Source organism: Genypterus blacodes, unplaced genomic scaffold, assembly GCF_046128005.1.
Source record: "Genypterus blacodes isolate CSIRO-AG114 ecotype Tasmania unplaced genomic scaffold, CSIRO-AGI_Gbla_v1 ptg000005l_1, whole genome shotgun sequence".
In the NCBI taxonomy this organism is placed as follows: Eukaryota; Metazoa; Chordata; class Actinopteri; order Ophidiiformes; family Ophidiidae; genus Genypterus; species Genypterus blacodes.
Genome location: NW_027466819.1, coordinates 3,540,001 through 3,555,000, shown reverse-complemented (window position 1 = coordinate 3,555,000; position 15,000 = coordinate 3,540,001). Strand labels below are relative to the sequence as shown.

Genomic DNA, 15,000 nt, shown 5'->3' with positions numbered 1-15,000 from the left:
CTGCTATGGGGAGGAGGGACCCCCAGAACTGTCTCTGCCCGTGTGTGTGTGTGTGTGTGTGTGTGTGTGTGTGTGTGTGTGTGTGTGTGTGTGTGTGTGTGTGTGTGTGTGTGTGTGGAGCAGTTGCAGGCGGCTGGTGATGGCAGCATCCTGTTAACTGGTGAACATATCTGCTTTGGCAGAGCCATTATGCAGAACTTGGTCCTGTGCCAGGCAACGGAGTGTGTGTGTGTGTGTGTGTGTGTGTGTGTGTGTGTGTGTGTGTGTGTGGGTAGCAGCTGGTAGTCATGGATCTGATGGCCCTGCCACGTGTCTGGAGGAATGTGACTTCGGTGGTGGATCCAACTCACTGTCTCTCTCACACACACACACACACACACACACATCTTGGCCTGCTGATGCTGTGTGTGTTGTCCTGAAGGATCCTTCTCTGTCTCTCCTGTGTGCTGTGTTTGAAGCAGTGGAGTCGATTAGGCAGGTTGCAGGTTTGAATCCCAACATAAAGGACGGCGTTCATCCCTCCTGTCAGTCACCGCATGACTGACACACCTTTTTGTGCGGTTTAGATGCGGTTCATTTGGTGCTCACACCAGTTTGAGTCGGTGTCATCAGGAACCAAACCTCAGATTCCCTCCTGGACTCAGCGTCTGGCTGAAGGCCACACATCGTACAGGAGACGTACCGGCTGCTCCTCCTCGCTCCAAACCCCTACCCGTGTCAGATTAATCTTCACTAAACACGCTGGATCCTCTGCAAAGTCGCAATTCTGCTCAATATTCACGCCCAGAAACAAGGCGGCGGCCTATGAAAGCTCTTCAAACGAAGCCGCTTATCTTTTTAATTAGGCCGCAGGTTGGGAGCGAGCCACATCACGGCGCGGGCTGATGTATATGTAATACGGAACCGTATCGATCGTGGGGAGAGGAGGGGGGAGGCGCTGGTGAAGGAGGAGGAGGAGGAGGAGGATGAGGAGGAGGGGGGGGCATTCAAGGTGTCGGCGCTCTGCAACGTTCAATACCGTAGCTAATAAAGAATATCAAAGGCGAGACCTGGCTAAAGGTGGACCAGATGAGATCTCTTTCTAATGCAAACGGCAGCGGGAGGAGCGAGGAGGAGGAAGGAGGAGGAGGAGGAGGGGCAGGACGGCAGCCGGGGCCACAGGATATTGCGAGGAGAATGCAGGCGAAGAAACAAATAAGCCGTCTTTCATCAACAGCAGATTAAAAACGCAGACAGGGAGAGAAGAAGAAGAAGAAGAAGAAGAAGAAGCTTCCTAATTATATTCTCTGGAGGTTTTTTTTCCTGACTGTTTTGACACAGTTAATATGCTTTTCCGTGAACTTGCACGCGCACACACACAGACACACAGACACACACACAGCCATCTCAAATCTCCACCTTGCCGGGTTATCTGGGTCTAATAGGCAATATAAGAACCTATTTACACTTCAAGGTGCTAATGCAACACTTTCCTCAATCTTATTACCGTCCCAGGGTTTTCCTCACCCCAAGCGTTGACAAGTAGAATTAGACAAAGTGTTTGGAAAGCAACAACCCTGACATCAAACACACACACACACACACACACACACTCAGGCACACACACTTTAACCTGGTGCCTCTGTCATTTTATCTTGAGTTGTGTGAAGCCACACAAAGCCACAGGCGGACGACATCACATCCTCCTCATGTAAATATGAAGGGTGTGTGTAAATGCTAATGTCAGCATATTGAACATTTGTCTCCAGTCTAATTGATCCGTATGGTTAGTAGTTCTATTTAATCCAAAACATAAAGGTGAAGTTCCATTTCTTAGAGTCCAACGTGATGTGACCGATATAGATTTACATTTTCGTCTGAAAATTGATGAATTGACTGAATGAATGAAGTCTTGAGTGCCGTGTTTATAAGGGTTAGGTATAATAATAGGTTCACAATGTTTGCCCACTTAATGCGGCAGGAAATCAAACTTTTCCCCTCTAAACAGCTCCAATTAATTTTATTTGTATTTTATTTATATTGTATCTTTATTTATTTTTTATTTTGGACCCTTTCGTGTCGACACAGCGCCTTTCAGTCGGACAGACGTCTCAATTTGCCCCAAACATCGTCTCCCCGCTTAGCCCAAAATGCTACCAGCTCCCGTTTGAGCGCTAATTTGGACGTTCCTCTCCTCTTCTCCTCTTCTCCTCTCCTCTCCTCTCCTTAGTCAATACATAATTCATTCCCTTCCCCATCACTCTGACAGCAAACGCAAACCTCCTCAATTTCCCTGACAGATCTGTGCTTGCCCTTTCCAGCGGGGGAACGCCCGGCACATTAACATGAAATGAGCGCGGTAATGTACACGGTGCTCACGCCGCGGCAGAGCGGCGACGGCCTACAGTAGATAAATGCCCGCAGGAATATAGAGAGCAGCAATTTGGTTGATTTAACGTTTGAGAAATGGCCACGGTTTGTCGGGGGAGAGGACAGGAGGTCACTTTAGTTCATGGACACTCAGTTGAAGAGTACGTTCTGAGGAAGACGCTGAGCGGAGAGTGTTAGCGTAGAAGCTAAAGGTTAGCGTAAAGGTTCTCCCACTTCAAAGAGTCGCAGTGTTTACACAGATGTACTTTACTACTTTATATTTTATGATTCAAAGAGAACTGGAATAGCTGCTGCCGGCCTTGAACGGGAGACCTTCCATCTCCAGAACAACCTCACCTACACACACAGGCACACACACACACACACACACACACTTACACCGAACATCTCAAACCTCATTTGGAAGGGAAAGAAGAAGAAAAAATATCTCGTCAGCAGCACTCGGGGTTTGAAGTCCTCAGAATGCAAATTGAAAATTAAGGTGCGCTCCTTTAATCTGCTCCTCTAATCCAGCTCCAAAAAGGAAATTAAAAGAAAAGGAAAGAAAAATCCGTAGGAAGGGCGACATTAATTATACACAAAAAGAACTACAAAAGAGGGCCTGGGCTTTGAAGATACTGAGCACTAAATGTCACCAGAGGCCTTTGAAGCTCTCGACTGTCGTTGTCACTCACTTCTTCCGAACATGAAAAGCCGCGCGGCAGACAGACACGGCGGCGGCGGCGAGAGACATTTTCAACTCGGCCACATACACCCTCAAAAAACGATAAGAAGTAAAAGCAAAGTACACACTCGCATTTCACCAGGATGTCAAATGCTGCAGTTTCTCCCAGGTGGACAAACGTCAGATAAAAGGACTCATCTCACGCCGGCGATGGAGCACTCCACCAAATAAGATATGAGCGCTAAAAGACTCAGAACCCAGGTGTGACGGGAATCGCTGGGTGAAGAAGCGACCACATCACGGACGAATGAGCAGGGAGGTGCAGGGGAGAAGATCTAACTCGGATGATGTTGGATGTTCAAGTACAAAAGTGGATCCTGGATCCTTTGCCAGAACGAAAAGGAACGTCCCTCAATTCTTTGAAAGGTTCTTGGGATTCTGGAAATGCTCCTGCAACGCTAAAGGCCGTAACGTTCCTCCTGTAGAAGCGGCACCTTCACGAACGCAGTCATGGGTGGTTTGTGGCCGATATCTGGACCTGTAGAAGACGACAGACAAAGTTCTGGTCAAGGCTTGTCTGGTTAAAGACCCAAGACGCTTGCAGCAATGGAAGCACAAGACGAACCACCTGGGAGACTGCACCCGGGGCGAAGCTTCCCCCGGCCCCCACAACAATCGCTGTGCCCTGAAGCTCCAGTCCAAGTCACCAGGATGTAAATCGTGGATCCTAGCAGCTCTCATAAGGCTGATTTACTGCTGACAGCAGCACAGCATCCTGATACAAGCAGAGAAATGTTGCTGGGCTCACATCCATATACTGCAGAGCCCACGTTTTAAAGGTCGGGGGTCAGGGAGGAACCGTCCAGCAGCAACACAAACTTCCTCTTTAATGTCCGCAGATCAAACCCGTGTAATGAGGTCAGCTGGCCGGGTCACGTTTGCATTTCCCCTTCTTCACGCTCGCCTCCCGCCCGGACCCTCGCCGAGGCCGTACTGTCGATTTACTCGGGGGGGGGGGGGTGTCACGGATCAGGAGACTTCCTCGTTACGCTTCGCCTTGTGGAAGAGGGCGAGAGAAGCGTGCGGGGGGGGCTGGGTGTGTGTGTGTGTGTGGTTACCAGTCATGGAGGGTTGGCGGTGTGTGGAGGTTTTTTTTGACAGACACGGTGTGTGATTTGCAGCGACAAGCAGAACAAATGTCGGTAATGAGGTCACCTTGGGCTCCAGGTCTGCCTCTGACTTCCACACACACACACACACACACACACACACACACACACACACACAAGAAAATCGTGGGGATAAGATGGGGAGATAGATTAATGTGCTTGATCTGTCTGCCTGTGGATTTCCTGTTTTCCAGATGTTTGTCTCTTCATCTCTCCCTGCTGTATCTGTGTTCTGGCTGAAACTCTGGCACGTTACATAACGACAGGCAGAACCTTATCAGTAAACAACTGACGTCTACATTAATGCCCGATGGTTGCTCTCTTATCAAACACCCACAAACCCTATTTTCCTCAAATGTTGGAAAAGTGTCAAATCTTGCCGCTGCAGTGAGATTATTTCACCCTGTTCCTGATACAGATCGCTTTGTTGAGGAGTGTGTGTGTGCGTGTGTGTGTGTGTGTGTGTGTGTGTGCGTGTGTGCGCGTGTGTATGTGTGTGTGCGTGTGTGTGTGTGTGTGTGCTCTGAAGCAGCAAAGGACAGAGAAAAGGAAGCGTATTTCTTCCAAATAGCATTTGTATTAAAATAGGAATTTATCTGAAATGTGTTGATATTTGATCGGACTTCATCTTTTGATACGAGCTGCTAATTACACAACAAAGCTCTTTGATTGAATTGAGCTTAACAATACTAATAATAATTATGATAGCGTAGGAGCAGCTTTGTTTGTCTTCCTCTGCACGTTGTCTTGACGTCCTCCTCATCATCAGTGAGGCTGCATCCCCTGGACTTGGTCCCTGAGCCGGTTGTTGACCTCAGCTTCCTGGGGAGCTGCAGGTGACCTGGACTCAGGATTTACTGGCGGCCTGTGGGAACATCTGGCTCTCATCCTTTGATTCCGTCCCCCAGATGTAGCTTTCCATCGGGCGCCGCTCGTCTAATGCCAGTTTACCCGGCGGTTTCTCCCTCAGCTGTTTGTTGTCTGCTTGCGTCTTTCTCTTTCTTTTTCCCTTTTTTTCTTTAAACCCTGCGGCTGCCCTTTGTTTACAATGTGCGGCACTGCGGCTCCTTCGGGGGGGCCGCCAGCGTTCAGTTCCTCCTCCAGTTGTTTGTGCTTAAAGTGGCCGAGTTCATCTGGCGTCTCTCCAAAGTTGAGCCTTCCCAACAAAGCACCTTCTCTCTCTGTTCTCTGCCAAAGGAGGCTTTTGGTTCCATTTGCTTGTTTGTCAATAGGATCTCACAGAAAGACGACATCGGAATTCACTACACTTAGAAGAATTAGACAAGAGCATAGGACGACTGGTTGATTAATTTGTTCATCTGTATTAGAAACCACGCCCACCTGAGCGGAAAACATTGCGTCACCTTCCGAGCAAACCTCAGTGGTCCGACTCATTTTTGCACGATTCTTCAGATTCTCTTTATGTTCTCCAAACGTCGGCTCGTCACTGTGGTAACCGTCGCTCTCTCACTCGTATCTTTACATTTCTGCAGCAGATAGAGTGTCGTGGCTCCTTATCTCCACCCAGACGTCCTGTGCGATAGAATAACTTGTCAAATCCCAGGCGTTGTTGTCACGTTCCCTCTGTATTTATCATTTTGCCCGATCCCCCCCTCCTGCCCCTTCTCCCCTGCCTCAGTTTGTAATTAGGAGCCGCGGGAAAAGATGGCGCTCTCACATGGGATAAGGTCTTGATGTGAAAAGCTTTCTTATCACGGATTTGTACCCATCAGGCCACTCTGCCCCGGGCCGTGTCCACGCCGTCCCTGCTCCGTTTTAGCGGCGTGGCGTGTGTTTGATGTGACCGGAGGCTGAAAACATGAAGAACTAGTTATCCTTTTCTCTCCTCAATTATTTGTTTTCTACCTTTGTTGTGCATCAGGGAAGAGCAGCGCACAAAGAGCACCCACAGCTCCGCGAGCCTCCTAGGTTGTCTCTTTGACCTGAGAGTTCTTCTTTTAATGAAGTACACTGGGGCCTGGGGTGTGTTTACTGCTAATGATTTACACAGGGAAGGAGTGTAGACGATGACCAGAGGATCGCCCCCAAAACTAGTTGTCGTATAGTTAGTTAGATAGTCGTATTTTCAATTGAAAAACGTTAGTCGAGGGTTTGTATTGCAGGTAAATCCAGGATCACCTGTCCCCCCTTTCCCCTCATATTGATCCTCTTGTGCCCGGGTCAGTGCAGCCGCAGCTTCCCCCCGTATTTTGTACTTAAAAGCAGCGGTGGATACATCTAGGAGGAAGCGCTACACCATGAGCAACATGAACATCCTCAAGCGTCGAGAGTCTCACAGATAAATTGTAACGCGAGGCAAAGTGAGGAAGCAGGGAACCGACTGAAATCTCAAGGTTTCCTCCCGCAGCATTTGAAAATGTTCTTCTCCCTCCAGTGATAATAGAAGATTTTTCTTTTGAGTGGAATTTCAGCAGAGTAGAAATCGTTTTTATTCCCCAGTGAGAGACGCAAACAGCGAGCAGCCCGGCCTTGGCTGCAGCGCAACGCCAGCGGCTGTGTAGGGATGTGAAAAATGTGAAAACACACATGAACAAACAGACGCGCGCGCACACACACACACACACACACACACACACACACACAGAGAGAGGCATGTACTCGTGGGTAAACATGATTCTCTTTCTTTGACACTACCCGCTTTACCACATTGCAAAAATCAAATCACTGACTTGCCATTGACTGGTGTGAATGATAGCGTGTCACAGTTACCTTTCAAAATAAGAGCCCCTGTCACTCTGGTCCATCATAGCATTTTCACTGCTGCGGCCTAAAGGTTTCATGTAAGAGTCAAAGGTTTGAAATTCTCTCCTATAGAAGTGTTGATGGTGTCTATGATTGAAGGACTAAATTGATGGTGGATTTAGAGGTGGACTCATTCCTGGGGACGGGGTCGAAACATGCAGGGATGAGGTGGAAGCATGTGGGCATGGGGTTCCAGGCATGAGGGGAGGTTGAGGGGAGGGGAGCTGCACAGCCACAGTCCGCTCGTCTTTGCTTTCCGTCTCCACCATATTGGTCCGTCCCTTTCCGCCTCATCGTCTGACAACCTTCAGCAGAAAACAACCGGCCGCTGTCGACTCGCTCGGTCAGCCGGGGAGATGAGTCATGTGTGTTGCAAAGGTCATCCATCAGAGAGAGAGAGAGAGAGAGAGAGAGAGAGAGAGAGAGAGAGGGATAGAGAGAGAGAGAGAAAGAGAGAGAGAGAGAGAGAGAGAACGACCCCAGATGTGGAGTTCACTGTTACTCACTATAACCTCCTTTTAAAAGTCATAAAGTCGTATCAAAAATTTAGAGAGAGAGGGAGAGGGGGGGGGCAAGAGAGAGGGAGAGAGAGAGAGAGACAGTAGTTCAGAGGACAGAATAGAAGAAGTGAAGGAAGAGTGTGAGGGGGCTGTATGCTTTCCTCTGGAGGAGTGTTCCCTGACCTGAAGCTGGATTTCTCTGAGGTCACCTCCAGTGTGAGAAGGAAACACTCCTCTCCCTCACACACTCACAACCGGCCCGGCTCAGGCGGACGGACGAGCGACCGACCGCACGAAAGCCGATTAGTCGAGTGAATAATACGAAACCTCCTCATAAAAATAAAGGGTAAAATGGTGGCGTGTTTGGTTCTTTGGGTTTGTGAGTGACAGCGGTGAGTCGCTAATGAAGGCTTGTTATGGAGCTGCTGCCGCTCTGGCTGCTGCCGCTCTGGCTGCTGCCGCTCTGGCTGCTGCGGCGGTGCAGCGAGGCGTTGCTTAATGCGGGTCATTAATTGTTGTGGGTGGTGGGGATGTGTTTACCCGCCGCAGGTCTCCAGTGTCATATCAGCTTAATGAATTGTTTATGTTAACTAATAGCGATGTTTAATATCTGCCTTTTCAAATGTGAATGGATTTAACAGAGCAGAGTCAGGAGCCAAATGTCATCGATTAGAGCCGTCAGCAACAACAACGACAACAAACCCATCATGGTGGCCAGGAATCTGACCCACACAGTACCTGAACCCACCATGGGCTTCATGGGTCCATGGTGGAGGTATGGACTCGTTACCCTGATCACTATTTGGCAGTATTAAAATCCAAATCTGCATTATGTGATGAAATGATGCTGTGAGGGCCTGTGGGCGGGGCCTAAGCCCAGGGGTCAAACCCACGCTGACACAGGGACAACACGCAGGCGGCAGCGGCGGCGTTTGTTCTCCACAGGGGGGCGGAGTCAATGGGTCAAACTTGGAGGGTCACAAGTAAAAACACAGCAAATAGATTATATGTGTCAAATTTTAAAAAGCAACTCTCTATATAAAAACTGCAGCTGTTGAGCAGAACGTTGCTGTTTGTGGAGATCGTTCTGCTTTTCTTTCTCTCTTCATCGCTTCTTTCCCCTCTGCCTCTACATCTGTTTGTCTTCCTCCCACCTCTTTCTTCCTCTTTTCTCTCCGTCCACCCGTCTCTCTCTCTCTCTCTCTCTCTCTCTCTCTCTCTGCCTCTCATAATGGTCTCTCGCCCCCCAGGTGGCCTCGGATGCCATTTCGGCCCCCTGCTTTTGAATTTAATTACACGTGGCATTGTCTTCATGAACACTCCCTCCACCTCACACACACACACACACACACACACACACACACACACACACACACACACAGAGACACACAGAAAGAGACCAATCATTGCAGCTGTGTGGGGGGGGGGGGGGGGGGTTCTGCTGTACCAGATTGAGGGCTGAAGAGTTGATATCAGAAATCAAATGAAGGCAAGTGAGAGTGAAACCGTGAATCTGATTTAGAGACTTTTGAAAGAATGAGGAGCAAATATGTTTTGACACAAACACTGATGTGACTCTTGGCATCGCTCGGTTAATTTCCACAATGTTGATACCTAGACGACTACAAAGCACTCACAGAGTCATGGCTGCTTAGTACATAGAGGGTTGACTGATAAATCCTGAGCCTGACTGCTGCCTGAAGTTCAATCATCCTTCATAATGCTCATGAATGAGGATTGTGGCTTTGAAGAAGTTCAGCATCGACCCACAGGACTTCAGACGTTCCTGTTGCCCTATGTCAGTGCTGTCAATCACGTTTACTACATAAAAACTCATTATTCTGCTTAATTAAATCATTAAATGTCTTAATGTGACTCACCTTTGTAGGAGTGTTTGTTATTTTATGTCTGTATTCAAATCAAAGGGTCTCATATTACATCTCTAAACTACGAATTCATTTAAATCTAATCCTATATGTTGGCAGTCCAGTTTGTGTTCAGGTCTGCGTCACATCTTTGTCACTCTGTCGCTTCAGAAAAGGCTGAAAGAAATGTAGATATCTGTTCAGATCTGTTAGGGATTTGATCAGCAGTGTTTAGAGCTGGGAGGCTGAGCTGAGGTGAGGTGATGTAATGTCTCCTGTGCCTCAGCGCCGCAGCTCTGGCTCTCGACCCAAAGTGCCTGCCTGCACCTGGAATGTGTCGACCCGCTCAAACCAATGTCTGAATTATTACTTTTTATAGCTGGCGGTTTTTTCTTTATTATCTGCAGGATGTTTTTCTTTAATATCTGTGAGCGATGCGGTGACGGCTGCGAGCGTCGGACCTCGACTTTCAGGCCACAGAGAAGGAGAGAGAGAGAGGGAAAAAAAGCAGGCGGCCATATATTTTAATTTGCCCAGGGATGGACGCTCTCATGATCAAATAATGTGATTACATCGTCTGTAGTGTGTCGCTGCGGTGACGGGGCGGCGCTGCTCTCTGCCTGCGCCTGTGAAGGATGGCTGTTGTTTTCTTCTCATTATACCGCTCCTGAAATGTACCCGGGAGGGCGAGCGAGAGGTATGGCGGTCGGGTTTGTGTGTGTGTGGGGAGGGAGGAGGGGGGGTGTGTGGTTGAAATAACGACCCCTCGGTGCTGCGAAAAGCATCTATTCTGTTGGTCCAGGCCCGGTGGAGCCAGCCTGGGCCCTTTCCCTTTTGTCAGCGGTGAAAAATGAAGCATTTCTGAATCCCCGGCGCTCGCTGTGTTTCCCTCTAGGCGCCTCAGATACATTGAGTTAACATAAAGCAAAATTCAGGACAGGGGCGGCCCGGGTGACAAATGAAGCGCCTCCGTGTGTTTTGGAGGGAAAATAAAGGGGGCCCCTTTTGTAGAAATGAGATTTGGTCCTGGTTGCTTCCTTCAGGCCCACCGGGTTTCTTTCTCCTCCTCCTCCTCCTCCTCCTCCACCGTCTGAGAGGCGACGATGGAAGATGGAGCGGCGGTGAAATGGAATGTGGAGAAAGGAAAATAATCTGAATATTGATCATTCTCCCTCCTCGATGCCTTTGTGCGATCTGTCAGTGCTTCCTTGGCTTCCTGTCCCGTTTTCACTTTGCACCAACAGTGCCACTCACAGAGGCAGAACGTTACGCAATCAAGTGCATCTTCTCAAGTTTAAGGACACAACTTTGGTGTTTTCTTTACTCCAATCCTTGTCCTTTGGCTTTTCTCTCTGCTCCTTCCTACTTCCTTTCTTCCTTTCCTCTGTCCTCCCTCCTTTGCTGATTTCTTTCATTCTTTCCATTCTTTCTTTGCCTCCTCTTCCACCTTGTTTCCTTCCCTCTGTACTTGTCCCTTTCCTTCCTCCTCTCAGCTGTCCTCTCCTCTTCTTTCTGTCCCATCCTCTGTTTCTTCTTTCTCACTCTTCTCATCTGAAACATAATAATGAAGATATGAGGACACGGGATTGTCAGCGGAGGAACGGACAGACTTGTGAGGGACAGTGAGAGAGAGAGGAATGGAAGGATGGATAAAGGAGTGGATGGTTTGGCGAGCCGGTCGCTCTGCTCCACCATCTTGCTTCATTAGAGTCGGCTCAGCGGCTTTGTGTCACTCCAGGAAATCAGAGAGGAATCCTGTTGTTTGTGATTCCATCAACCAAAATCCATTTGAGCACCGTAATGTTTCTTTTGCTCTCGCTCTGTGTGTGTGTGTGTGTGTGTGTGTGTGTGGACGGATGTGAGAGCCTGTCAATTAGGCTTTGCAGCAGATGAAACTCAGCCTGGCCAATTTCCGTCGGCACTTTAGGAAACAAAGTCTAGTGAGTCTGATCCCAGAGATGTAGTTTACTCTCTGCCTGGGTCTCCCTGAAGACAAACACCTATGTATCTTTTTTGGGAGGGGAAGACAATGTACAGCCGCTGGTAGGAGTTTCAGTCCAAAGCAAAGAAACAACATCCAGTGTTTAGGAAAGAAATGAGGCCAGCGGCAGGATTGATTGTCTCGTGGCAGTGAGACTAAATGGATTTGGTGCTGTAGATAAGGTGCAGTGTGTGACTCTCCACCTCTGCAGAGGCTTTGAAAGTGCAGGACCAATGCTCCGCTGACCTGCAGGTCTCTGCCAACATGGAAAAGGTTTCAGATGGAGATTTTGGGGCCCGAGCGAGCAGGAGTTCAGCCCAAAGCTCTCCCGGTTGTGCTGAACAGGCTGCCGGTCGTGTTTGGAAGACATTTTTGAGACACGTAAGCGGCTGTAGGCTCTGAGGAGGTTGGAGTCTGAGGCAATGGGAGCTTGGACTCAACGTGGCAGTGAGAGGCATTCCTACACAGTAACCCCCTAAATGTGCCACATTGTTTCAGACTGTTTGATGCTGCTGGATCTATAGCCTGAAACGTTCACACATCTTTACGTCACAATGGGCGTTTGGGCTCCGACAGCTGACGGGAATCTCCACCTCGCCCACAAACGACTCAAACCAGGAGTAAGGAGTAAGCAGCCTGAGCCTCCCTCTGGCGTATCTTAACACCTTCAACCTGAACCCAGTTCAAACGCTCTTCAGAAAGCGGGAGAGGGAGCAGCGCTGACAAACCGATCGAGCTCAGCGGGTGGAGCCGGAGAGCCGGAGCCCGGACGCTCTACCTGCTGACAGCAACATGAAGACGTGCCGGCCCGCTCGGCTGCCGCAGACAGAGTGTTGCTACGTCTCAGTCTGCAGCCTGAACGCCAGCCAGACAGCGGCTCGTCTGCCAGAGACAGACACGCACGCACGCACGCACGCACGCACGCACGCCGCGTCCTCACTTTATTCCAGCGCATCAAACCGAGCCGAGCAGCGCTGCATTAACATCACAAAGCTGCTGTAATGTCCTCACAGTGATGATGTACGTGCTCACACTGAGGAAGAGCAGTGGAGCCTCCAGCCTTTCACTGATCCTCCTCAGATGGAGTAGGTTAGGTAACAGAAAAGCTTTCAATGCTGTTAAGTAACAAATATGGGATTTTATTTAGTTTAATGTTCGTATTTGTTAGAGTTTAAGCTTCACGTGTTTGAACGTTTCAACAAAATGGGGCTGGGTTAGCCTGAGTGTGTGTGTGTGTGTGTGTGTGTGTGTGGCGTGGGTGTTGCTCCTGGTGAAACGCTGCTGTTTGAGCTTTAGGTGTGTGGTTGCAGAACACACAGTATAAATTGAGTGGCAAATTATTCCCTGATAGATTGAAAGGCTAATTAGAAAAGCTATTGGTGAATTTAAAGGACTACAGCCGAGTCAAGGCTCATTATTTGCATATCCTTCATCTGCCTGGTGTGCCAACAAAAGAGACACGCTCTCTCTCCCTCTCTCTCTCTCTCTCCTCTCTCTCTCTCTCTCTCTCTCTCTCTCTCTCTCTCTCTCTCTCCCTCTCTCTCTCTCTCTCTCTCTCTCTCTCTCTCTCTCTCTCTCTCTCTCTCTCTCTCTCCACACGCCGGTGTATTCACATGCAAAGCAAAGGGAATGTAATTATGTATCCTTTTTTTTAATATAACATTTTGTTCTGGATTTAATACGCGCTCCTCTGTGAATTTCAATTGTCACTCCCCCCAAATTGTTTCCTTTTAAGGTGATAGACGGAGCCCTGTGCCCGCTTTAATTCTATTTGTGTGGAAATGTGCGGTAATATCTGCCTGGCTGCGGGTCAAGTTAAAATTCATATGTGAGAAAGTGGAGATATGCTACAGTAATAGCTCATTTGGGAGCGGAGCGGGACGTGGGACTTTATTGTCCGGCCCTGTGGACATATTGTTCGCCGAATTCGACAAACATTGGTGTCTGGGAAGAGAGCAGATGATAACCTAACGTAATGACACGCCCATAAAGCCCAGATCATTCAGAGTGAGGAGGTCAGGCCTATTTTAAGGGACCGCAGCGCTCAGACCAGTGGAGGGGAAAATACAGGAGCCTGGGGGGTCAAAATAAGCTTCTACTGAAGGAACACGGAGGAAAACCGGACTGAGCTAGGCTCCTAAGCCACAGCAGAGGGAATCTGTTCTGACGACAGCGTTGTTAAAAAAACAAGTTTGACAACCACAAGGCGTCGCTGATTTATCCCCACCGCTGAGATGTGTAGGATACAGGTGTGTGTGTGTGTGTGTGTGTGTGTGTGTGTGTGTGTGTGTGTGTGTGTGCTGTCCGTGGTGCTGAACATGGTGTAAATAGACGGAATAGAACTTTAAAGGCTTCACATCAACACCACTTTCAACCAGAGCCCCAGTGATCAGTCACCTTTTCCCTCTTTAATACTTTTATAGTTACATCTCTTAATTTTATTTTATTATTATTATTTTTTTATTTTATTTTTTATTTTTTTCATTGAAATTTATTTTATTTTATTTTATTTTATTTTATTTTATTTTATTTTATTTTATTTTTTATTTTTTTTAGTACACACCCCTCAGGACACTGTAGGGTTCAGAGGTCATTCCACCTCACCTTCCCTTAAGTACCTCAGTAAAGAGGACAACAATTTAAATGTGATTTTTCAGTTTTAGTTATTTGACTCGATGATGGTGGGAGAATGTTTATATCCAGTTTGTGTTACGGCAAACTGCACAGCTCACCGGCTTAAACTAACTCCATTTTGGATTAATGAGTTTCTGGTTGTTCTGTACACACGTGTGTGTGTGTGTGTGTGTGTGTGTGTGTGTGTGTGTGTGTGTGTGTGTGTGTGTGTTTAAAGCTCAAGAGGAAGGAGGAAGCATTGATTTTCTGTGAATCAGTCGAGCGAACAGTTTAAAAGCTGGTTTGGCCGAAATCGTCCCTGTGATTAATGGGAGCTTCTGTACACACACGGACGCTCTGCACATTACTGCAGACACCAGGGATTCATCACATTCTAAAGCTTATTTAGCTCAGACTGTATGAAGGTTGCAGAACAACCGACCTGCTGACTGCTGTGGAAAAGACATTTGTTCATGATTAACCCTTCGTTATTGAGTGTTTCTGTGCTTAAAGTGAACACAACACACAGATTTATATGTTGTTATTGTCATTCAGACCTCTGTTTGGAGACATTTCAATGCTTTAGTGGGTTGATCCACTTCCTACAACACCGCTGTGCACACTGGGTGAAAACTGGCTATTTCAGCAAGGCCCCACAATGTGTAATATGTCCAAGACTTGCAGCGTCGACAGTGTTTAACACATAATCCCTCTCAGATTACTGCAGAAACAAGAGTGAGATTAACAGAAACAGCTGAAGATGTCCTCTTTAGAATACACACGGGTCCAGGCGGACAGATGTTCACGGCTCTATCTCCATGTTGAGATGTGTTGGTCCTCCTCACCACCTCTTCTTCTTCTCTCCCTGCAGTTCAACAGAAAGCGGCGCTGGAGCAGGAAGCCAAGGTCAGCATCCTGGAGGCCGGGGTCACCGACGTAAGTCCCTCCTCTTACTCTGTCCACGCTGCTCTGTGTAACTCTACCGCTGCTCTGTGTAGAGGAGGAGAGACGTTTTGTTACCGTGGCAGCACACACCTTCACTTTGCAAGTCAATGGAAAGCAAAAATGATAAATA

General features: G+C 48.2%; 1 protein-coding gene across 1 annotated transcript in view; it reads left to right on the top strand.

The window, feature by feature from the left end:
- Positions 1-15,000, top strand: part of LOC142999454 (receptor-type tyrosine-protein phosphatase N2-like) — a 110,061-nt gene that overhangs the window by 39,642 nt on the left and 55,419 nt on the right. The window contains exon 12 of the mRNA XM_076149043.1: positions 14,797-14,861. Within this exon, the coding sequence (XP_076005158.1) occupies positions 14,797-14,861 (65 nt within the window). The remainder of the gene's footprint in view (positions 1-14,796; positions 14,862-15,000) is intronic.